General features: G+C 34.1%; 2 protein-coding genes across 6 annotated transcripts; one reads left to right on the forward strand and one right to left on the reverse strand.

Annotated features, from left to right (window-relative positions):
- Window positions 1-9,390: 9,390 nt before the first annotated feature.
- Window positions 9,391-11,360, forward strand: LOC112280266 (uncharacterized). Of its 2 annotated transcripts, none has more exons than XM_024515571.3 (2): window positions 9,391-9,769; window positions 9,936-11,360. In XM_024515571.3, exon 2 carries the CDS (start codon window positions 9,941-9,943, stop codon window positions 10,655-10,657), a length of 717 nt encoding a protein of 238 aa, XP_024371339.1. In that variant the 5' UTR covers window positions 9,391-9,769; window positions 9,936-9,940; the 3' UTR covers window positions 10,658-11,360. The 2 variants fall into 2 exon arrangements, with proteins under 2 accessions (XP_024371339.1, XP_024371338.1); XM_024515570.3 differs by having other exon boundaries at window positions 9,392-9,619.
- A 988-nt stretch (window positions 11,361-12,348) lies between these two features.
- On the reverse strand, window positions 12,349-17,774 carry LOC112280265 (uncharacterized). Of its 4 annotated transcripts, none has more exons than XM_024515568.3 (14): window positions 17,633-17,774; window positions 16,989-17,255; window positions 16,486-16,622; window positions 15,892-15,999; window positions 15,580-15,631; window positions 15,205-15,267; window positions 14,944-14,997; window positions 14,717-14,815; window positions 14,500-14,568; window positions 14,233-14,348; window positions 13,987-14,047; window positions 13,539-13,693; window positions 13,070-13,151; window positions 12,349-12,650 (listed from the first exon to the last, which is right to left on the reverse strand). In XM_024515568.3, the coding sequence occupies exons 1-14, from the start codon at window positions 17,696-17,698 to the stop codon at window positions 12,546-12,548; spliced, it is 1,434 nt and encodes a 477-aa protein (XP_024371336.1). In that variant the 5' UTR covers window positions 17,699-17,774; the 3' UTR covers window positions 12,349-12,545. The 4 variants fall into 4 exon arrangements, with proteins under 4 accessions (XP_024371336.1, XP_090104861.1, XP_024371335.1 ...); XM_090248735.1 differs by having other exon boundaries at window positions 13,045-13,151; XM_024515567.2 differs by having other exon boundaries at window positions 17,475-17,650.
- Between the last annotated feature and the right edge of the window lie 6,479 nt (window positions 17,775-24,253).

Below are 24,253 nucleotides of genomic sequence, written 5' to 3' on the forward strand. Positions count from 1 at the left end.
TAGAGTCATAAGAACGTGAGATTGGAAGATCCGTGATGAAGTCCATAGAAACAGAAGACCATGGTTGTTCTGGAATGGGTAATGGCTAAAGAAGTTCAAAAGGTCGATGATGAGGAGTTTTCGATCTTGAGCAAACATCACATGATTGTACAAAATCTTTAACTGCCTTCCACATTTGAGGCCACCAAAAATCCTTAGATATCAGCTCTAAAGTCTTATTATATCCAAAATGTCCTACTGCTGGGAAGTCGTGATGAGCTTGAAGAACACGTAAACATGCTTCTCCTTCTGGAACATATAGGCGTCCTTCGAAATAGAGTAGGTTGTTCTTGAATTCAAATTTAGAGGGATCATGAGATTTAGAAGAATTATTCTTGATATCATGAACAAGAGGGTCTAAAGACATACTTAACTGGACTTACTTAAGAAAAGTTAAATCAACAGTCAATGTTGATTTTATTGCTCGAAGATGAAATTGCTCCAGCTTCAAGAGAACCGTTCTTTGTTGCTCAAAAGCTGCATTTCCTTCTTTTGGTGTAAGATAAGAACATTTAGACAAGGCATCGAACAAACCTTGTTGTTTTCCTGGGCGATAAGTAATGATGAACTCGAATCTTCATAAGGACATGCTCCAACGAGCTTGGAGATGATTTAATACACGTGTTGACATAAAATATTCGAGGTTCTTGTGATTCATATACATAATGACTGGACTGGAAGCGCCTTCTAGATAATGACGCCATTCTTGAAAAGAATCCACAATTGCAAGAAGTTCTTTGTTGTGGATCTCATAATTGATTTCTGCTACTGAGAATTTTCTTGAATGAAAGGCTACTGGATGAAGTTTGTCATCTGTTCCCATTTGTGATAAAATCGCACCCAGAGCAAAGTCCGATGCATCTGTTTCCATAAAGAATGCTTTGGAAAAATCAACACTATATAAGATTGGTGTAGAAACAAACGATGTCTTCAAAGATTTAAAAGCAACTTCCGCTTCTTGATTCCATTGGAGTTTGTCTTTACAAGTCAAACGTGTAAGTAGAGCTGCAATTCGAGAGAAGTCTTTGATGAAGATCCAATAGTAGTTGGCAAATCCCAAAAAACATTGGACATCTCTTACCGTTTTTGAGATCTTTCAGCTTATAATAGTTTGAACTTTCTTAAGATCCATCATAAGTCCATCATTTGAAATGATGTAACCTAAGAAATCGACTTGAGTAGTGTAGAACAAACACTTTTCTATCTTGGCATAGAGTCTTGCATCTCTTAATTTTTGTAACACTTAATGATCATGAAGTTCATGTTCTTCTGGATTCTTAAAATAGATCAAGATGTCGTCTAGATAACAGACCACAAAATCGTCCAAATACTCTTGAAAAACATCATTCATTAGATGTTGAAAATCTGCTAGTGCATTTGTAAGTCCAAAAGGCATGACATTGTATTCAAAATGTCCATACCTAGTTCGAAATGCAGTCTTCCATTCATCTTTTTCTTTGATGTGTACTAGATTGTATGCTCCTCGGCGATCTATTTTTGTATAGATCTTAGCTTGATTCAGCTGATCAAGAAGTCCAGATATTAAAGGTAGTGGATACCTGTTCTTGATGGTAATCTTGTTGAGTCCTCGATAATCAACACACATCTGCAATGATCCATCTTTTTTCTTCACAAATAGAATTGGAGCTCCTGTCAGAGATTTAGAATGGCATATGAAATTCTTGGCTAGATTTTCTTCAGTATATTCCTTGAGTTCAGTCAACTCATTTTGTGATAAACTATAGATTGGTCCGAATGGCAGTTGTGCTCTTTCTTGAAGGTCAATTGAGCAATTATAGGGACGATGTTCCAGGAGTGTATCCGCATTCTTTTTTTCAAATACATCTTGAAATTCTTGATATTGGCTTAGAATGCCACTTGAAGTCTTTTCACCAGTAGAAACGGGTGTGGCATAAATAATATATGGTGATTCTTTCATAGCAGCATGGAAGAAAGCTTTTGTACCTATAAATACGGGTTTAATTGAACTGGACTTATAACTCTCTACTTGATTAACTACACTGTTAGTTATACTTTTAGAGAAAGTAAGAGTTCGGGAAATCCAATCTATTTGAGGGTTGAATTTTTCTAACCACGATAAATCTAAAATGATTGGATTAGAGGGAGATCTAATGATATTAAATACTACAAAACTATTATGACCATTGATTATTACTTCTATAGGAAGGATTTTGTGAGTAATATCTCCAGAAGATAATGGACGACCATCTATGACTTCTACATGAAGAGGTTTAGTTTTCTTTACTAAAGATATGCTATATCTTTTAGTAAATTCTTCATCTAAAAAACATGCTGAGGCTCCTAAATCTAACAAGACAGAGACTTTGTAATATTTAGGTCCTAAAATAACATTTAATATAAAACAAGGAGAGAATAGGACCTTTACTAGATGTTGTGCAAGATTCTAGCCGCACGGTCCCTATTGTAGCTGGACAAACTCGTTTTCCGACATATTATCTTCTTTCAGAGCCATACTCCTTATTTTGTGATTGCGTCGTTTCTTTGGACAATGGTGAGCAGTGTGCTTTAGTTCTCCACAATATAAACATAATCCTTCTTGACGACAATGAGTCTTTTCTTGCTCAGTAAGAGGTTTGAAACGTACTACATCAATTTGCATATCCTCTACTTTCCAATGTATGTGTTGAAGAGGTGTTGGTGTTGCCATTGAATTATAGTAACGTTGAGGTCTACTTGTGCGATTCTCAGATTGAAATTCAAAAAGGCGATTGTTACACTTCACAGCGAAGTCAATTGCTTGACTCAATGTTTGAGGATCAGGTAAGTTGAGCATTAATTTTTTTACTTCATATCGTAATCTGTAGAGAAATTGGCTAATAAATGCAGCATCATCCCACTTGATATCAGTTGTAAGTTGTCGAAATTGTGAAGCATATAATGTTACTGATCGATTGCCTTGTCGTAAAATACGGATCTTATTGGTTGCAACACGAATTGCATCATGTTCTCCATACATGGATCAAAACTTTGCAAAAAAAGCCTCTAGATTATCCAATATTGGATCTCGTCATTCAAAAAAAGATAAAAACTACGATAGTGCTGAACCTGAAAGAAGCGTACCAATGAATCTAACTTGCGATCCTGGAGTTGGATAGCTTTGGGGTTGAAGTTCAATCACAAGTTATACTTGATTGATAAATCCTCGAAACTTGGATCTGGTGCCATCAAACTTCTCGAGTAGGGCAATTCTTGGTTCTCTAACATTTGAAGGGCGTTCCACGATAGGAGAAAGGATATGGTTTGGTGCAGATGTTAAAGCAGCTCCAACCATTTCTATATCTTCACTTCCTGCCAATCTTGTTGCTCCTTGTGGTGGTAAATTGAGTTGATGCATTGCAAGCAATAACTATCTCAATTGTTCTTGCATTTGTGCCATTGCACTCTTCATTTCAATAAGTTCTGCCATGATAACACTTAGAAGAGAGAAGATGTCTAATATCGCTCAAGACAAATAGAAGAGAGGACTTGAGAACAAAGAAAATACAAAGGACAATATCAGTTTAGAAGAGGGTAATCCGCAACTTCTAATATGCTTATATCTTATCAAGAAAAAGGGGTAATCCACTCTTAATTAAGATTAGACAAAGATCTGATATTGTAGGTGTACTCTTGTCAATCTTTCAAGGACAAGAACTCAATGAAAAAATAATTCAGACAAGTGAGCCTTCACTCAAAGAGAGGTAAAAAAATATATATAAACAAGGATATATATTGAAAGAGAAACTGGAATGGCTATTGCCAAAAGACAAGAAAACTAGAGACCCTTGAAACTAGACTAGAAGCAAGAAAAGAGTTGACAAGAGTGAAGCAGCCTTCACTCTTGTCTCTATATATACTATCTAACTAGGGGCTACGTGGCAACGTTCTATAGGACCTCCAATATATGTTGACTTTGTAGGATACATGCCTTGACTTACAAGGCAAGTTCTTCTACGTGTGGGCCACATAGTTAGCTTGATCTTCAAGCTAACAACATGTGTGGCACATGGCCAACTTGTTGACCACGTTTCTAATCCAAAAAGTCAATTAAAGATACCTATGAAGTCAAAGCAGTGTCTATGAAGCTTCTAGGAAGCTTTTATATTAAATACTATAGAATTAACTTACTTTTACCTACTTTTACTTACTTCTACCTATTTGTATATGTAATTATTAGCTTACATGATTATGTCCGTGACAGTTATGCAAGATTCTAATTGCATAGTTCCTATTATAGCTAGAAAAACTTATTTTCTAACATATCATCTTCTTTAGCAACCATGCTTTTCAATTTTTAATTGAATTGTTCTTTTGGAAAATATTAAGTAATATGCTTGGATTCTCCATAATATACACACAAACCTTTTTGATGTTAATAAGTCTTTTTTTACCTAATAAGAGATTTAAATTGTACCATGTCAATTTGCATAGACTCTAGCTTCCACATGTAAGCTTCCAAAAACTTAGAACGTGTCACTATGGCTTAACTTATATTTCTTCAACCAAATCTTTATTCTTTACATCTTTTAAAGAATTAATTGTTGTATAGAATGGCTTGAAAAATAAATTGCTCTAGTAAATTTGCTCTCAATATTGTCAATAATAAATCCTTGATATGATTTTTTAATCCATATCAAAATTGATTAATAAGGATTTTGTCATTTCAATTCATGTTGCAAAAGAGATTTTAGAATTCCACAATATATGTATGGTGGTTGAATGTGATTCTTGTTGTAGTGATATAAGCTTGATTTTTGCTACTCTTTCTTGATCATTTTTTTCAAATTTAGTCATTAATACTTTCAAGAATAATTCAAATCATAGTATAGTTATGAATCTTTTTTCATCAAAGGTATAAAACAAGAGAGAATACTTTTTGAGAGAAGTACTTTTATAAATCAGAGTGGAATAAATCCATTGAAATATTAGAAGAGATGTAACTTTATTTTAAGCATAGCTTATTGAAGAAATCTTCAAAGTTTTTGATCTTGTTCCATTAAAATTTTTAGGCATACTAATTCTTTCTTTTCTTGTGCTTGTAAAAGCAAGACTTTCTAAATTTTGTTGTAAAGCTGATTTACTTGCTTTCTTCAATTGCACAACTTTTTGGCATAGATTTTAGGTTTTTTTTTATATGTGTAGGAATAGTGCTTTCATCTTTCATATTAAAAATATGTGAGATTTCTATTCTTAGAATATTGATAAATTCATAAAGATTTAGAATAGTTACAAATCTATTCTTTTTTTTATTGAGAATAGCATCTATAATCTTTTCTTCAATAGAGAATTCATATAAATTCAAAAAGTTAAATTAAAGAAGGATAATTTGCAACCTCTAATATCAAATAAAAAATTTTACAAAAAAGGATAATCTACTTTCTTTAAGAAAAAAAAATCTATGTTAGAAAATTAAATTTTTTATTGAAAGGTGAGTAATCTACAATCTTCAAAATACAAAAATAGAAGTAATATAATCCACTCACTTCAAAAATAATACAAAAATAATAACTTAGCATTCTTCTCAAATTATCAAGGACATAAATCTTGAAAAATAAAATCTTCAATATACTCTTGTATCATTCAAAAAGACTAGGAAATCACTCAAAGATAGTAATATATTTAATTGGAATGTCTATTGCCAAAGACAAGAAGACTAAAGAGTCTTGAAACAAGACTAAAGATTGAAAAGGCATTAATAAGAGTGAAGAAAGCTTCACTCTTATCCCTATATATATATATTTTTAACTAAAAGCTACATAGCAATATTCTACATGACTTCCAATAAGTATTGACTTTGCTATATACATATCTTAACTTACAAGAAAAGTTATCTATATGTGCACCATATAGTCAACTTGTTCTACAAGCTATTAAGATGTGTGATGCATGGCTAACTTTGTGACTAAGTTTGTAACTTATCAATTAACTATAAATACGTTGTCATGATGTAATACAACTATATAGTGAAATTATAATCAAAATTAAATTTCTAATTAATATCTAATTATCTTGGTTCAATAATAATTCAAGGTATCTAAACATGGCTTTTATAAAAGCCTCTTAGATTATTTTCTTACCTTAATAATTAGTAGGTTGAAGGTTGCTTAGTACTTTTACCTTCTAGGCTATAGAAACTCTTTTACTACTTTAGAAAGACCATAAATTGATAAAATCAAGTTAAAAGAGATAAATAATTAATATCATTGATACTAAGATTAAGTTGAAGATAGGGTTGGGCTAAAAAATCCTTAGGATAGGTTAGATTGATACTTGGGGATCAACCGTTTGTAAGAGAGGGTTGAAATTACACCTATGGCGACTAAAACGACTGCCTAGGACAAAATAGGGATTCATTCAAAGATCAGAGATGAAGATTAGAGAGTTAGCTTCAATCTCTTTTTAGAAGCATAAGGCTTGTTTTTGTAGGATTTGTGAAGTTTGGGCAATTGTTGTTCAAAATTAGAGTTTGTAAAGGTGATTTGGATTTTATGTAATATAATTAAGGCTAGCATTTTTGGCTAATTTGTGCAATTGATATAACATCTATAGTTCAAAATTTGGTACTGTCCGAATTGTTAGGTGTGCCAAGTGTACACAAAATTTTGTGATAATCCAACGATGTAATTGATAGATAATTGGGTTTTCCTACAAAAACATACTGGAAGTTGGGAGTTCAGAGTTGGATTGGATTTCTATGATATCTGAAGATCTACTAATTGAATCAAGGTAAAATTTGGCATGGTATTGGAAGACTTGAAGATAAAGCTATACAAAAATTTTGAATTGAAGTTAATGATTGAAAAAGGATAAATTAATGCTGGAACTTCTACATTACCTTTCAAGTTGGTGGCCAATTGACATTAATGCAACTTTTTTGGAGATTTTTTCACAATTTGTATATTAGATTGGGTTGAAATTTCTTGAGCATATAGAAGACTTATATTGACAATTGCATGCAAAATTTCACATCAAGTAGACGGCCAAATTATAAGTTGCAGCTTATCAAAGCTCACTGATTAGGATTAGAGCTTATAAGAAAAATCTAAATTACTTAAATATGAAAGTAAAAAAGTAATTGGGGTTTAAATATGAGTGAAGCCACTAAGAAGAGTGTTTTTTTATTATTTTTGAATTGAAATTTGGATTATATTCTTTCTATATGGATGAAACGTATTAAGATTTCTTGGATACTTGTGAAACACAACTTCACATTTCTTAAGTAGGTGCACACTGCATTGTCAAATAAGACAATATGTAATGTAACCATATGTAAAGCCAAAGTAGTATCAACGGAGTTTTTAAGAATCTATTCTTACAAATATTATGAAATTAATCTATTATTATATATTTTTATTTAATCATATAGATAATTATTAGACTAAATTTGTATGTCCATGACATTATTAAGGATTTAAGAAGATCACCTTCAAGAATAAATACCCTCTATCTTTGATTTCAAGACTTTTTCATCAATTCAATTTAATTAAGATCTATATTAAAATAGATCTATAAAGAGCATATAATCTAATATGCATCAAAAAAGAGATGAATTAAAAACTACATTTCAAACTAGATATGGCATTTTAAATATAATGTTATGCCTATTGAACTCAAAAATGCACTACTTGCTTTTCAACACCAAATGAATGATGACTTTTGTGAATTTATTGATGACTTTATTATCTATAACTTGGACAATATCTTAATCCATTCTAAAAATATAAAATAGTATAAACTTTATATTTATCATGTATTACAAAAATTAAAAGATGTAAGATTATGTGCCAAGATAGAAAAGTGTATATTTTACATTACTCAAGTTGACTTCTTAAAACATATCATTTCAAATGATGGTCTTATGATAGATCTTAAGAAGGTCTTATCATGGACATACATACTTATTCTAATATTTATTTATATGATTAAATAAAAATAGGTAAAAATAGATTTATTTCATAATATTTTCTAAAAGATAATGCTTTAATTTTGAATATGTTTGTAGTTGATTGATAGGCTAAAAACTTGGTCAACAAGTTAACCAAGAGTTAGTAGCTTGATGAACAAGCTAACTATGTGGCGTACATATAGAAAACTTGCCTTGTAAGTTAAGATACATGTCTTGCAAAGTCAATACATTTTGGAGGTCATATAAGACATCATCATGTAGCTCTTAGTAAAGAATATATATAGAGATAAGAGTGAAGAATTCTTCACTCTTATCACTGCCTTTTTAATCCCTAGTCTTATTTTAAGACTTTTTAGTCTTTTTATCTTTGATAACAGCCATTCTAGCTTAATGTTATATCATCTTTGAGTGATTTTTTAGTTCTTTTGAGTAACTCACAAGTATATTGAGGCTTGTAAGAATCTTTGCTACAAGATAATATCAAATCTATCTACATTTATCTTGTCTCTAATATTTCTTATTTAAGTAAATATGTACATCCATAACACCTTTAAAGTTAAGACACATATTGGAGGTCTTATAGAACATCCTCACATAGCTCTTAATTAGTTAGTATACATAGAGGCAAGAATGAAGCCTTCTTCATTCTTATAAATGCCTTTCTAGTCCTTCGTCTTGTTTCAAAACTTTCTAGTTTTTTTCTCTTTGACAAGAGCTATTTTAATTTAATATTATACCATTTTTGAGTGATTTTTTAGTTTTTTAAAAATCACATAAAAATATATTGATCTTTTAATTCTTTGAGATTCATGTCCTTGATAAAAGTAGATGTAATTACTTTTAAGAATCATAATCCTATGTAAACTAAACTACTAAAAGACCAAATTTTAACCCATCTTCTCTCTAGTTTATACCACAAATTCAATTCTTTGAGGATATATTTTTTGTACTTCCCTCTTCAATTTCTAATATATATATATATATATATATATATAGACACACATGTAAACAGGTCTAGGTGAAAAGAAAGTTGATTTCCAATCTGAACAGAGTAGAAAGCTTCAAGTAATGGCCAAAGTCAAAAGAAAAGAATCAGAACATTGGCATTGCAGTGGAATGAGGGATGACATGAGGCGGTGGACACACTCCCTCCTAGCAAACAAAGAACTGATAAAAACACCCACAGATAGACAGACCTCAGAAAGGACCCCAAACACAACTATACGGACGCAGTGGAGTCTGCAAATATAAACAACGGAAATGGAGCACTTTTTCACACCCTGGACGACAAGATTGATTCTGTTACTTTAGAAACTCCAACTGTTGAGCACCCAATGGGCCCCGTGTCTCCCTTGCAGCACACTTTGCTTTTTGTGCAGAAATACTAAATAGCTGCATACAGTTGGGCTTCACACCTCGACCGCAACTCGCACTACTCAGTACTTCTCGTGACAAAAAAGATTACTCCGGCGTCCGCACCCAATCTGCCTAGAGAGGTCTTTCTAAAGCTTTCAGAATAGATAGTCGATTCTTAGTTAAAAAACAAAAATGGTTAAATCTCGCTTGACAATTGAGGTTAGCTACAAATCAACGTCACGGAGTTATGGCTCATGAATCGGTCGTCTCCGATGACAGTCGATCTTGATGGGCCAGGTTTTTTCCCAGCATCTGACTCCGCAGATTCTAGCTACATGTCGAAATATTTAAGGTCGTCTTATGGCTGGAATCCAGTCTGTTGGGACACTTGTCCGATTCAGAGGGACTGCTGCTGATTTGCTTCTAAGTATCCCCCGAATGGACCTGGTACAATTCAGCTATTGTTTAAAGACATCGCCATTTTCTGTGTCGAATTGCATCGCATGAACAATTGTTGTTAGTTTCTGCAAGTTGGAGTTAGTTCTCTTCCGTGTGTGATCTAGAACTGTTGTATTGTTTTCTTGTAAGTTGGTTTTGATTTTGCTGAGAGCAGGGATCATGGACAGTCGGGATTATGTAACCACGACGCAACCAGCGCACAATCACTACCCAGGTGACCCGAACATGGTAGGCGCAGCTCCTAGAGACGAGAAGAAGGGGATAGCGGACAAAGTGAAGGGGCTTTTGGGAGGACACGGCCACAAGACGTCGGACGCTCATGCGAATCACCAGCCTGGAGTGTATGGCGATGCAACAGCCTCGACGGGAACTGCCCAGTCTACACAAGTGGGGTGCCTGGACAAGCTCAAGGCTAAAACAGGCGTTGGCCATGGACTCGCGCCCGAGCAGACTCGAGCCAACCGTGCAGCGACAGGCCACGCCATGGATCCTGTTGGCACGGGATATAGTCACGCCGACACGCCTTATAGCCCGGATCACAATGGCGGGATGAACATCAATTCCAGTGCGGCTGTGCACGGCGGATGGCCATATCCCACAAACCCAAATCAGGTCGGAAGCGGGTTCGGTGAACTTTCCACCAACCCAAATCAGGTTGGAAGCGGGTACGGCGGACCGCATCCCACGAATCCGACCGGGGTTACGAACCCCGAGGGAGGAGCTGTGATTACGGATCACCACGGGAATGTACATGAAGGTCCCCGCGATGACAGTGAGAAGAAGGAAGGGTTTGTGTCGAAGATCATGGACAAGCTGCACCCTCCGCGAGGAAAGCATGCCAACACCCCGACCACCACTCCCCCAACCACATACTAGACGCTTGTGCATGCCGCGGCAACGATAGTTGCTGTCATCATCTATGGTGCGTGAAGAATTCCTTGGTAATGTTTTGCTTCTCTTGCTTCTCGGTTCAATTTTTGATGGCAGACAACTCTCGAATGACTTGAGTTTCTCCACTAGATTATACAGAATTGACACAGTGTTCGATATTTAAGCTCGTTCAAGCAGCGTTTGTAGTGATTTATAGTTTGGGTTGCACGCCTGGATGATACGTCACAGGTTATAGGAGTTCCTTATGCAGTCACATCACTACTGGGTGACCATGAGAGGTGCCACCATATCGAATACGGGCATTTGTACTGTTGTTTTAGTACATAGTTTTCTGCAGTGAGGGCTTAAACTTCCCATTCCATATCGCACCGCAGGTTGTAACGGCAGCACAAATAGGCATCAGTGGCAGATTAGATAGATGGCTGATACAGATCTTCTTTGGAACGATGAAACTGCTTTGGAATTGCTAAGACTGGGGTATTAGAGGATCGTTATCATCTGTTAGAGTTCCCCTTCGATGCATAATTCATCGAACCTGGTGGTCACCACGCATTCCCGTCGATGAGAGGTACCTCGGAGCGATCAGTGTAGTGGTGCGTCGTGTGGTAGATATTTCTGAGCAGGTATTGCGTTTCTTATTGTAAATTCGTACCCATTTGTATGCAGTTCGTAGATGTGAATACCTGTACATGGTTGTGCGCATGCATGGGGTGTGTTGAGTTGCTTGTTTGTGATCAGTTGCTGCTGCTCCCAACATCATAACCTTCACTTGCTAGAAAAAAAAATGGTCATAGGAGGATTTAAGAGCATTCTGAGATAAATTGGATTGGCCATTAAAGAAAACAAAAATCATGCTTGGAAATTAATTTGGTTTTAAGCGGTGGAAAAATTTAACATATTTTGCAAAAAGAATATACATTTCAAGAGGAGATTGGCTTCCATTTTCATTTCTATGAAACGGTGCAATGGTTTTGAAAGTCCTGTAATACTCTTTTAACAGTGGTGGTGTGTTCTTGATGGCTCCTATGGTTACAAGTCATACTAAGATTACTCCACAGTACTAAAAGCTACTCTTGTGCTGCATAGAGAATATCTAATTCCAAGAAATTTCGTACAACATTTTTATAAATAATAAGTCATCTTCATAATAATTTAAATGAAATTATACTATAACTTTATTATCTAAGGAATAAAAATAAAAATATGTGGCAGAGGTGAACACATGAAATAAGTATCTATTAAGCACAATTATGCTGCGAGAGATCTGCCATACATGAAGTTGTGAATACAGAATCTTTTGTTACACTCATTTTTTCAAAATAAAACAATTAATTTACATCACGTTAAAACCAACATTTAATAACTGCACACAACATATCACTTCCAATAGAACTTATCTGACCTTCTACAGGAGACCAGTAGAAAGTCTTGACAAGATTGGCCAGATCAAACCGAAGTAAAGGAACATTGTAGGAAGCAGACATACCTGTTGCAACCTATTTAGAATGCTCAACATATTTAACAATTAATACAAAACCTGCTGAGACAAAGATACATGCTAAATCAAGCATTTAATATCCTGAATTGACGGTAAAACAAGCAACTCAACTGCTTCTCGAATTCAGGAAGTAGTTGCAAGTAAAATTAGCAACTATTGGGTCGCAAACAGACAAGAATGACGAATGAAAGAGTGCTTGTTAGCCCTTGCAAAGGGAACAAGTTTATTGCGCAGTAAATTTATAAAGAGCTGTAACTGTCATAATTTAAGTTCCCGCTGTGTCGTCAGGGTGGTCATCAATCACAAGATGATCCAAGTTGTGTTGATCTTATAACATACATCTGTAAATGGTCTGTACAGGTGCTATAGGGTGAGCTACGCCTGAGACTTGATCATGTGGCGAGCCATCACAACACGCATAATCTCGTTAGTTCCCTCCAAGATTGTGTGAACACGAAGATCTCTTACATATCTTTCCACCTGCAATGGAAACAAACAAGAACTTCAACATCAATTACAATGCATTATTACTCACTTCAATTCATATCTCTTCTCGACATTTCTTTCAGAAGCAATAAAGAGTGACAACATGAACATCGTGGACATCATGTCACAACATCCCAAGACTATGATCTAAATTATATTTTGCATGAAGATAGCCACACACAAGTTTTGACCCATCGCAGAACAAGAGACCAGTGACCAAATTATACTGCAACGCATTCTTCACTACCAAGCAACCTTGTGTTGACAATGCAAATGAGAAAAAAAAGAAAGAGAAACCAATAGAACTGAACTATTTACAAGCTTTTAGGTGACCTATCTTCCAAAAAAGATGTAAAAAAGATGTGGCACGTTTGCTATTTAGAAAGACCTCAGAAAGGGCTTAGTTCACAAACTGCATAATCCTTCAAGTAACCATAGCCACCGTGAAGTTGCAGGGCATCATTGGCTACATTGTAGCATTCATCAGTAGCAAACCTGCACAAACACGCAGACGAAAAATTGCAGATACACAGTAACTATTAGCAGCAATGTTACCCATGCCATGCAATTTCAACCCACAAAACTGATGTTGAGAAAATTTCAATTCTGATGTTCCTGTTCTCAATACAAAACTTATAATCAATTAGCATCATAAGCAATTTGATTTGAATTTTTTCAATGAACACAAAGAAAGAAAGTTCAAACCCCAAAAATCAGCCTTACGGGTTCGTTAATCTCCAAGTCCATAATCATCTTTAAAATTAGACCATAAAGATTCTCCACAAAGTTCTTCCCAGGAAGATTCTACTGCATTTAAAGATGTTACTGCCTTTTTAGTGGCAAGGTAATCCCTAAAAGTCGCCATGTCACATTATTACTCACCTCTTCGCCATGGCAGCTGAAGCTGAAGCCCAGGGAGCCTTTGAATCAAGAGCTGTCGCTGCGTTAAGAACTAAGCAGCGAGATGCTTGAACTTTAGTTAGCATATCTGCTAGCTTGAATTGGGTGTTTTGAAAGTCAATGATGGCTTTGCCAAACTGCAACCCAACAATCAAAGATTAGAATACTCTCATGTTCAGCCCAAACTACACAACTACATAAGGCAACATCGACAGTTGAGAACGAACAGACATTAAGTAAACAGCGGTTCAGAAGTGTAATTTCGAGTGGTCAACTTCCAGCACAATATCCATTGACATTCTGAGAGAAATTGACACCCATTGCTAGAGAAGACATCGAGAAACAATGGTAAACACGATAAACACTCGAGGTGTAAAATGAAAGTCTTCTTATAAAGGTACGTAGACTCGAACAAAAATCCACCATTTACTTGTTTGCGGGTCGAGACATAGCCTTGTGCAGCATCCACACAAAATTGGGCACCCCCAACACTGCAACAAGATACAAAAGACTTTGCTTAGCAGAAGCACTGCTCAAATTAAGTCATAAAACGAAATATTAGAATTGCTTAAAGGGGTTTTTAGGTTTTGGAAGTGGGACCTGAGGGATCTCAAGGTGTATACCTTGATTGCCACTACAATAATAACAAATAAGTCGTAAAACAGAAGATTGTCACCTGCATGTAGCGATATTGATGCGACCCCCGTCCAATGCTGACATTGCGATAGTAAATCCTTCTCCTTCCTTTCCGATCAAACATCTCTCAGGTACTCGGACATCGTCAAGGATCACCTAAGACTCTTCAAACATTGCTTCAGTCCACATGAAAACACACCCTTGTTGAATGAGGAAAGGAAGAGAAAAATCAGGAGAAACATGAGTAATTGATCTGGAGCTTTTGAACTAATATCAGGACCAAAAGGTGGAAGAAAACGGGACGCACCGATGAAGTAGGTTGAGAACGCCACCCAAGCTTGTCTTCTTGGCGGCCAAAAGATAAGCCTTTACTGTCCTACATGCAGCAACACAGCAATGTTCCTACTTGAACTTCAACATCAAGATTCTGCTGATGCACTGTTTAATATCAAGGTTCCAACCATAAAACCTAACATCAAAGAAGCACAAAAGTCCAAACATGGTAAGAAGTAGCTGATGCACACCTTATCAACATAAAAACATGAAATGCCTTTAGGACCTGCCTCGCCTGTACGAGCCATTACCAAATACACATCGGCAGCACCGCCACCACTTATGAATGCCTGTTGATCAAGAATAAACGACAATAAATTTAAAAAATTAAGTGCTACACAGAGTCTAGCATAACATATCTGGCAGATCTCCTATCAACTTAAAGTAATAAAATAATTGGACATGACTAAAAACTTACTTTTTCTCCATTAAGTATGTAATCCGTACTTCCCGCCTGCCTTCGTGCTGTGGTCTGCAAAATAGGAGGCTCATTACCATTCCATTCTCAATTGTCACAAGTACAAGAGCTACATGGAAAGTCTCAACCTTGATGCTGAAATTACAAGATAACACAAGCACCACGTCAAAAAACATCATTACTTTTGTTCATGAGAAAATCCATATTCGTAACTGAATAGCAAATTGAAAGCAACAAAACTTTAATAATGCGTGCAGAAACCTGAAGAGAAGCCGCGTCACTCCCGCTATTGGGTTCTGTCAAACAATAGGATGCCAGTAAATCCTGCACAAAATTGGAGAAAAGCACTCACAAATACTGGTTTCGCAAGACTCGATTGCTCTATAATGGCTACCTTATCTAGAAAACCATGCATGAATTTGGCTTCTGTCCTACCACTTGCAGCAAACAGAACACGAGTACTCCACCACGCTGTACAAATTTCTAAAAATATTCCTTGCAAAGCTTCAGCTGCATCGTCCATGCCAGGAGATTGCTAACCGCAGGACAGATTTCGGGAAGAAGTAATGGTCAACAAAATCAACTGCCTGTAGGAATCAAATAGTCCAAACGCAGGTGGGATCAGAGATCAAGCACCATTGAAGTAAGCTCACGAAGAAAATCTTGACGTTGATCCTCTGTTCCATATCTGCCAAACAATCGCCAAACAGTATCATAACCCACATGATGACAAACACCAACATTTCCAGATCAGCGATACGGTCTCTCAATGAGACCAAGTCTTGAACTGATCAATTATTAATTGAATTAACATCACACCTGAATCCGATAATGCTCGCCAGAAAACAAAGAGATTCATATTCAAAGAGCATTTCGCGGATGCTTCAAATTGATGGCTGATTCACACCCAAAACTAAAGAGCGGACGAATATAGAATATAGTACCCACCGCTCTATAAGGGAGGCACACATATTATGAATTGTGAGATAAGCCGTAGTGCTCACATCGGCATAAGCAAGAGCCTCAAATATAACAGCTCCATCTGCTCGAGATAACCTGCAATGCAGAACAGTCCAAATTACATCATCATTATACATCGTAAAAAAACACTCAGAGATTCCAGCTTCTTTCTAAGTAGTACACTTTAGGACCTGGTACGAAGATGATAGACAATGCAATGAGGAAGTGAGTCAACAATTTTTAGCGACACATTTCAGCATGTGCAAGGCTGCCGGCTACAGAGAAGAAACCTGATATAAGGAAGTTCACATAAAGAGGAGGAGATAAACCTAGCTGCTACATCAATATCAATTTTATGACACATCCAGTACGTGAAATCATTTGGTCATGCTTTGGGTCACTTTTGCTAATTATTCCAAGGGATAGTTGCACTGTAAGAACCGAGATATTAACCGATGGTTTCATATTTTCTTTAGGCTGAGCATGAACATTTCATCTCAACCCTAAACCCTGGACCTCACGACTAGTGCTTCTTGAAAACCCATAACCTACTTCAGCAACTAAAGGGCTGACAATGCGTACCCCGATCCCCCAACATCGTGGCCACAGTAAAGACCACCAAACCCCAGCCCAGCTGCTTTGCGCAAGACCTCCACGGGAAAATGCTTTTGCTCATCCCATTGAGCTGCGAATGGCATCAGCTCATTTTCTGCAAAGTCCTGCTCGCATGTTGGAGATAACACGTATTACGGGCTTTCTTACGATCAATAGGGGAGACGATTACAACATGTGCATGCGGAACTTTCGAAGTCATTTAAATTTACAGAGTCGGGATTAGAAGCAGCATAGTGTCTTCAATACTCCTTCAGGTGATCTGAGCCAACTCGAATCTCACTGATCACTAGCAAAAAAATAGACCATTGACCATGCTTTAACCCTCATCGTTGTTGAAATAGCAACATCTTGACACAGAGGAACCTCAAAAGTACACCTTGATCTAGAATGATGGCCTTTCATTGTAACTAGCTAACCATCCTTAAAAAAAGTACCCAAAACGTATTCAGAAAGAAGAAATGATCACGCACCGAAGCAAGAGAACGAAATTGCAATTGATCTGCAGTCAATTGATGTTCGTTCCACGTCCTGGATTTCAAGATCGCCTCTGAAGCGTTTGCCACAGCATGCTCCGACGCACTCGCGGACGGGGACTCATGGACTGACGGTGATGAGGTATCTGAAACGCCTTTGATTACACCGGACGAACAGAAACGAGTCAAGCTCGCCTGTGACCTGACCACCCAATTCCTCCGCGAACCCAAAAGCGCTCGAGATAATTGAAATGATCCCATGTCCTGTAACAACCAACAAAGGTCAATACTCATCGCACCGATCGACTCCCAACAATCTCTCAAGCTCCTCGACCCAATCCAGCAAATTCAGAAAACCTCACGAAACGCGTCATCTATACAAAAGTCGAAGGATGGTTAAGCTTCGCAAAAAATAAAACAAAACAAAAAAACAAAAAAACAGTAGAAATCTCAGTACATCATCAAGTCAAAACATAAACATACCATATCAAAAACTCGGCATAACCACAAAACCTTAGAAACTCGTGAAAAAACAAAACACAGCCGTTCTAAGCATATCCACATGCACAAAATGCATCACAGGAACTCTACTGAAGACTGCAAGAAGCCATAATCCTGAGAATTGCACAGGCAGAGCTTACAATGAGCGATGAAGTTGGGAAGCAAGGAATTGGAATTGGAATTGGGAGATTGAATTGCAAGAGCATAGACTCTCTCGCTCAATTGGATGAGAATATGGGCACAGAGACTCCGAAAACACACAGCGTCCAGCGACGCTCTGGTGATGACGTGTAGATCTGAGCATCCTGCCTGGCATGTCATGGTCTAGTCAGCACTGCCATGTCACCGCCACCTCATCCGACGTGTCCTCCTCTTGTCTTATTCCGACTTTGGAAATACGCTTGATTTTATGGACTCGGCCAATTACTTTTGCTTTTACTTTATTCTCTCATCAAATGTTTGCGATGGTTCTCAATTATTTCATTTATTTGTTATTATTATTATTTTTTGACATTCTCAGTTGAGGTGATGAATGTTAACTATTATTTGTAAGCTTGAAGTTTTAAATTCACCCTGATCTTTAAATAATATGCTTACCTCAGAATGAATATTTTTAGAAACGTTACATTTAAAAATATTTCACTTCTAGAAAATACAGCTTTAAATATATGTGCTTTTTAAAATAAATTTGGCAAAAAAAAGTATATAATGTAAAAAAAAACATCATAAAATTAAATCAATATATATATATATATATATATATATATGAAAGTATTTGTTAGAGGAGATATTAAAACAATAACATTTTTTAAAAATTTTAGAAATACTTGGTCTCATAATCTATGTTTAGTTTCAATGTGACACATCAAAACGAAATAAAGAAGCAAGCTTGAAGTCTTCAAGTTGTATAAGTGCAATTAATATATATATATATATATAAATTTCATTTCAAAGAATTGATTTCCTAAATGTATTGTAAATTAACAATATCATACTTTTGAACATTATAAAAATAATAATATAAGTAGATTACATTTGGATCAATTAATTTAATTCATAATAAAAATTATAACTTATTTACAAAAAAATCATTAACTTTATGACTTTAATTTTTTTTATCATATCTATAAATTAATTAACATTTAAAAATATTTTTGTTTTAATATATACTCTAATAAATAATTAGAAATTTTATTATATATTATAATTATAATTTTTAATTAGTATGTAATAATAGTATGCATTAATTTTTTATATATATTATATTTAAAAATTAAAATTCTTATTAAAAGATTTATAAAAAAATCATTTAAATTTGTCTTTAAGATTGTATTCATCTAATTTTTTTAAAAATTTTATTCTTCTTTCCTCCTAAAGAATACTATAGATTTTTTATTGCCTTTGTTTATAAATGTTTAATATAAAAATTAATATTAAAAATATTAATCCAAACTTTTGTACTATATATAATTTGTTTGAGAATTTGTTTATTATGGTATACTAAAGCATATGTAGATATATGTATAAGACTTATCTTAGTACAACAAAATGTTCTCAAGATAACATATATATATATATATATATATATAGATTAGAAGTTGATAAAGCCACATTGCTTTAAGCCATCTCATCATTGATTCCGTCCATTCTTTATCTTTGTCTCTTATTTCCTAGTCTCTTGTTTCCAGTTCCCCATTCCCATTTCTCAGTCTCTCATTTTCTAGTCTACCATTCTTTGTCCCATTTCCTCGTTCCCTAGTCCCTCATTTTTCAATCTCATGTTTCTTGTCTCCATTTTCTAGTCCTTTATTTCCTAATCTCCCATCCATGTCCTCTATCCTTATTCTCCAATCCTCTTTTTCCCAATCTATACTCCTAATTTTCCAATCTCTTGTTCTCCAATCCCTTATTCTCTAGTCTTCATTCCCAGCTTTAACAATACTATTAATTAAATATAAAACTTCTAAAATGGTTTATTGAAGATTGGTGGCATATTTTTAAAGCATAAGAATTATAGACAAAGGAGACATATATTTTTTGATAATATTATTCTAAAAGACTTTTTTTTATATAAATGTCAAATATATCATATATTCTATTATAAAAAAAAAAAAAATAGATTGATTGATATTATAATTGATGCAAATAGTTTATGAAAATATTACACATATATATAAGATTCAAAATTGTACATAGATTTTTCAATATTAAAAACACATTTGACAACAAATGTATAATCAAATCATTAATGTGGAACCAAAATAAAATAAATATTAATCTATTGTAAAAAATATAATTTTACATACTATATATATACACACATATTTAAAAAAATATATAATTTTTTAAATGGTTAAAGGATTGTTTTCTTAAATGTATATTTTTATAAGTATCCAAAAATTTAATATAATACTCTTTATGATTTTAAAAAAGTATATAATATATTTTAGAAAATTTATTTAATTTTAGAAAATATTATGCTAATTTAGAATTTTATTTAGTATTTCAAAAATATAATGGTTATTTTTTTTAGAAAATAAAACTTCAAATTTATAGAGATTAAGAAAGATCATCTTAGATATTTATTTATTCACAAAGATATATAATTCATATCGATTCTATTTATAATGTAACAAAAAAATAAAGAATGTTTATATTTTTTATGAGACCAATAGAACTTGCAAGGTAAAAAAATAAATTAAATAAAATAAAAACTGCACTCAAAGTAAGAGTTAAAAAGATCAATAATAGATTTTTTTTTGGCTCGTTGACATTTTAAATGCAAGTTTCAAATACTTTAAATTATTTTATGAGATTTATAAAGAATTATTTTTTATTGTGATATTATTTAAATTTTATAAAAATTAAATAAATATGATTTTTAAAATAATACAAAAAATTATAAAAGTGGCTAAAGTTAAATATTTGTAAATTTCTTCTTTCTCTATCAAAACATTTCATAAGAATATCTTACAAGTAAAATAATAATTGATTAACTTTGGTACATTCTAAATTTTATATTTGATTGTGAACTTATAAGAAATTGATTGTAATATAATTAAATTTTGGATTGTTTTACTCAAATAATTGTATATGCTAGATTAAGGAACTAGGATGGAGAACGGAGGATGGAAATGGGAGATGGATGGAATCAATAATGACATGGCAAGGGGAGATGTAGCTTTAACAATATTGAGGTGAGGCTTTATGAACTTCTTATCTATATATATATATATATATATATATATATATAATTAAGCTATGATAATTATTATTAAATACAAAATATCTTAAGAGTTGTGAATTATAATTAAATTATAAGAAATGAAATAATAAATCTTACAGTTATCTCAATTTTGCCTATACATATACTATCTAGTAAAAAACTATGTAGAAGTTTCTTAAAGACGACTATGCTTGCAAAATAAGTATCAAAATTACAAAATACAAATATAAATATATATATATATATAATTTATTATAAATATATATATATATAATTTATTATAAATATATATATATATAATTTATTATAAATATATGAAAATACTATAAATAATATAATATATTAGAATATTTCATATCATTAATTCTTCATAGAAATAAATTATAGATGTAATTTTAGATTAAAATTATATTTTGTCAATTGAGTATATATATATATATATAGTGGATTTTAAGGGTATTGCTAATGCTATCACAATTTTTGTTACTACCACCACAACTCACCATATTTCTTTAATTTTAATTTTTTAATTAATTTTTTATTAATCTTCATATATATATATATATATATATATATAATAAAGGTTTTGAGAATAATTATACATAGATATTTAAAAAGTATTAAATTATGTATGTATATGTATATATATATATATATTTATTTATTTATTTATTTATTTTGCATTAACAAAGGATGTGGGTGTCTTGTGGTAGATAGCAGGTTGTGGCAGTAGGAATACCGTATTATGATTTTATTTATTTATTTAAACAAAGAATAGGATATCAAATTAGAATAAATTTAGGTTAAAGAAAGTGTTAAATATTAGACAAGAATAAGTTCTTTACAGAGTTGGAATTTTTTAAATCTTGCAACTTGAATTATATATATAATCAGGTGGCATATAGAGAATGTTTATTTATTAAATATATGATAAATACACCAGATATGAAAATACAATTGTTCATATAGTTCAGCCAATATTTAAGCTATATATATCTTTGGTAATTCAATTGAACTTCACCAAATACAAATCTAATGTTTTGGTTGTCCATCTCATAGATAATCTACCTACAAATCATTCTCTCTGCTAATATTCATCTGTGAAACAAAAGTATTAAATAAAAAAACATAATTTCACTTTTTTTCCCTTTGTCACACTAAAATTGGTTTATTAAACTTAGTACTAACAGACTTTGTTTCAAATTTAGAATAAATAGACGATAATTAGAGTGATATTTTGATATAAATTATGCCACAGTTAAGGAAGATACTTGGTGGCATGGTTTTGTAAAGATGTAACATGCAATATGTATGCTCTCACGAAGCTGCTAGAGTAATAAAAGGTATACAACAAATTGGCACCCATAATTGGAGAAAATAGCACCATCAAAGCAGAATGGAACTCAAGTTAAAGAAAACTAAAGAAACTTAACAGAATACTTGCGTCTTTATCAGACACCACAGGCTTCATGGCACTGGGGACACAAAAACTTGATGACTCAAAATTCAGAATATGATCAGTTCACATGAGCCGGTTTGATTTCTTCAATAGGAGCAGCATGGAATTCTCAAGCAGGAGTTGCATTGATTTCAAGGGAAGTGTGGAGTTGTCAAGAAGCGTTGCAACTAGATTTTGCACCGCGGAACAACAGCCATACTCAGCAACAGGGGGCTTTGCAGCTGGATTAGCGACAGCGACCGAGACTTCCACTTTGATACCTAGAGACCTTGAAGGACCCGACAATCTGACTCATTTGCTAAGGTGATGCTATTTTGACAGCTTTGATGACAGCCATCTCTGACCCCAAGTGAATCTCAAAATACCCTCTTGAAGTACGAAGAGAAAGCTGGTGGCAAAAGCTTTAGAATCCTTAGACAGTTCCACAAAAAAATTACTGGTCAGAGCTTTTATGTTGAGGTCGTGTCAGAATGGTCTCTATTGTGGATGTGGCCGCTCACCACCCAACTAAGTGGTTGGTTGAATAGATCATGTGACCGGGTCCTTAGAGCATCGTGAGGATGGACAAGAATGTGTGTATGCGAAACCATACTTGGCAGTTTTGATTTAGGTTCAAACACTCAGACGGTAAGATACACGCAGCTGCTACTTCTGTGGCGGTCTAGAGTTTGAAGCTGTTGGAAGCAGAAAGTCAGAACGAGTAAGCAATCAACGTTGGTCAGCGATGGTTTCCTATTTCACCTTGCTGTATACTATTCAGCATAAATGTGTGTAAAGAGTCTTTTCTATGTGCAAACTCATAGAATCTCATTCTCTCTGTGTTTGTCCTGTGAATTCGCCTCTGTAATGAGATTGTTTATCTTCAGCGAGTATAGAGGAAACTTTACTTGTACATTTACACGTGTGTGTGTGTGTGTGCAACTTGAGGATATTTTAAGTGTTTCTGAACTAGTTGAGAATGCCCATACCACATTTTGGCGAACTGGGTTGTGCGAAGTACCTTCTAGCTTTGAAGTTCATCTGCTCAGCACAATACTTCTACTCGTCAAATGGGGTATTAGTGTGTTTAATGACGAGTGTGATCGGACGGAGGTTGCCTTCCGAACTGACAACTGATTCCAAACAAACCCGAACGTCTTCGTTTTGAAGCCGAAGCTGTAAACAGCAACTCGGATTGGAAAGCAACATACCTTGAAGAGCATCAAAAAACTTGGGAGAGGAGCAGTTATGGCTTCCAGTCAGTTCCATCTGTCATGGGTTGCCACAATCCTAGTTTGGAGTTTACACATAACTCTCCGCATCATGAGCCGATGACAGCATCATAGGCTTCTTTCTTTGTAGCTGAGTCAAAAAGAAGAACAATTACAGTTGAAAGTTATCATGTCAATTTGCATTATTAGGACCTGATTTTCTTTTTCTTTTTCCGTTCCCACCTGCACAGCTGTTTAATAGTATTTCGTGAGGTGACAAAAGACTTACAGTTACACAGTACTGTATTGAGACATGATCTCCGAATGCTGGAACTAGTTGATTTCACCTCAAACTTAAACCTCCTCTGGTATTCGGCAACAAGAAATAGAACAAAACTGTGCAGAGCTCTCTTCCCATCCACACTTGTACATCCCAGGTTTCGAAATGTATCCACATAATTTTCTTTAGAAAGCATTTTAAGCGCCAATGTTTTGGCACACAAATATGTCCATCGACATAGTGTATCATGTTTTGGCACACAAATATGTCCATCGACATAGTGTATCATGTTTTGGCACACAAATATGTCCATCGACATAGTGATTAGCTCATGGTGACTACCCTAATTGTTCATTTATATTTATTATGATCAATATTTATTGATGTTTTTACTTGGCATGAGGTCAAATAATATAATTTTAGTAAATTTGAGTAGGGTTTTTATTATGTTTATTTTTTATGCAACAGTATTTTTGTAAGCATTTTTCTGATTTTATTTTGAACGTTGGTATATCTGATGGAAATTTGATTGGTTTCTCTACTGTTTCTCGTACTGTGAAACCTCACATTGTTCTTTCTTTCTTGTGGTGAAAGATTGAATATTTT

This window comes from Physcomitrium patens, chromosome 3 (assembly GCF_059467195.1).
Source record: "Physcomitrium patens ecotype Gransden chromosome 3, ASM5946719v1, whole genome shotgun sequence".
Lineage (NCBI taxonomy): Eukaryota > Viridiplantae > Streptophyta > Bryopsida > Funariales > Funariaceae > Physcomitrium > Physcomitrium patens.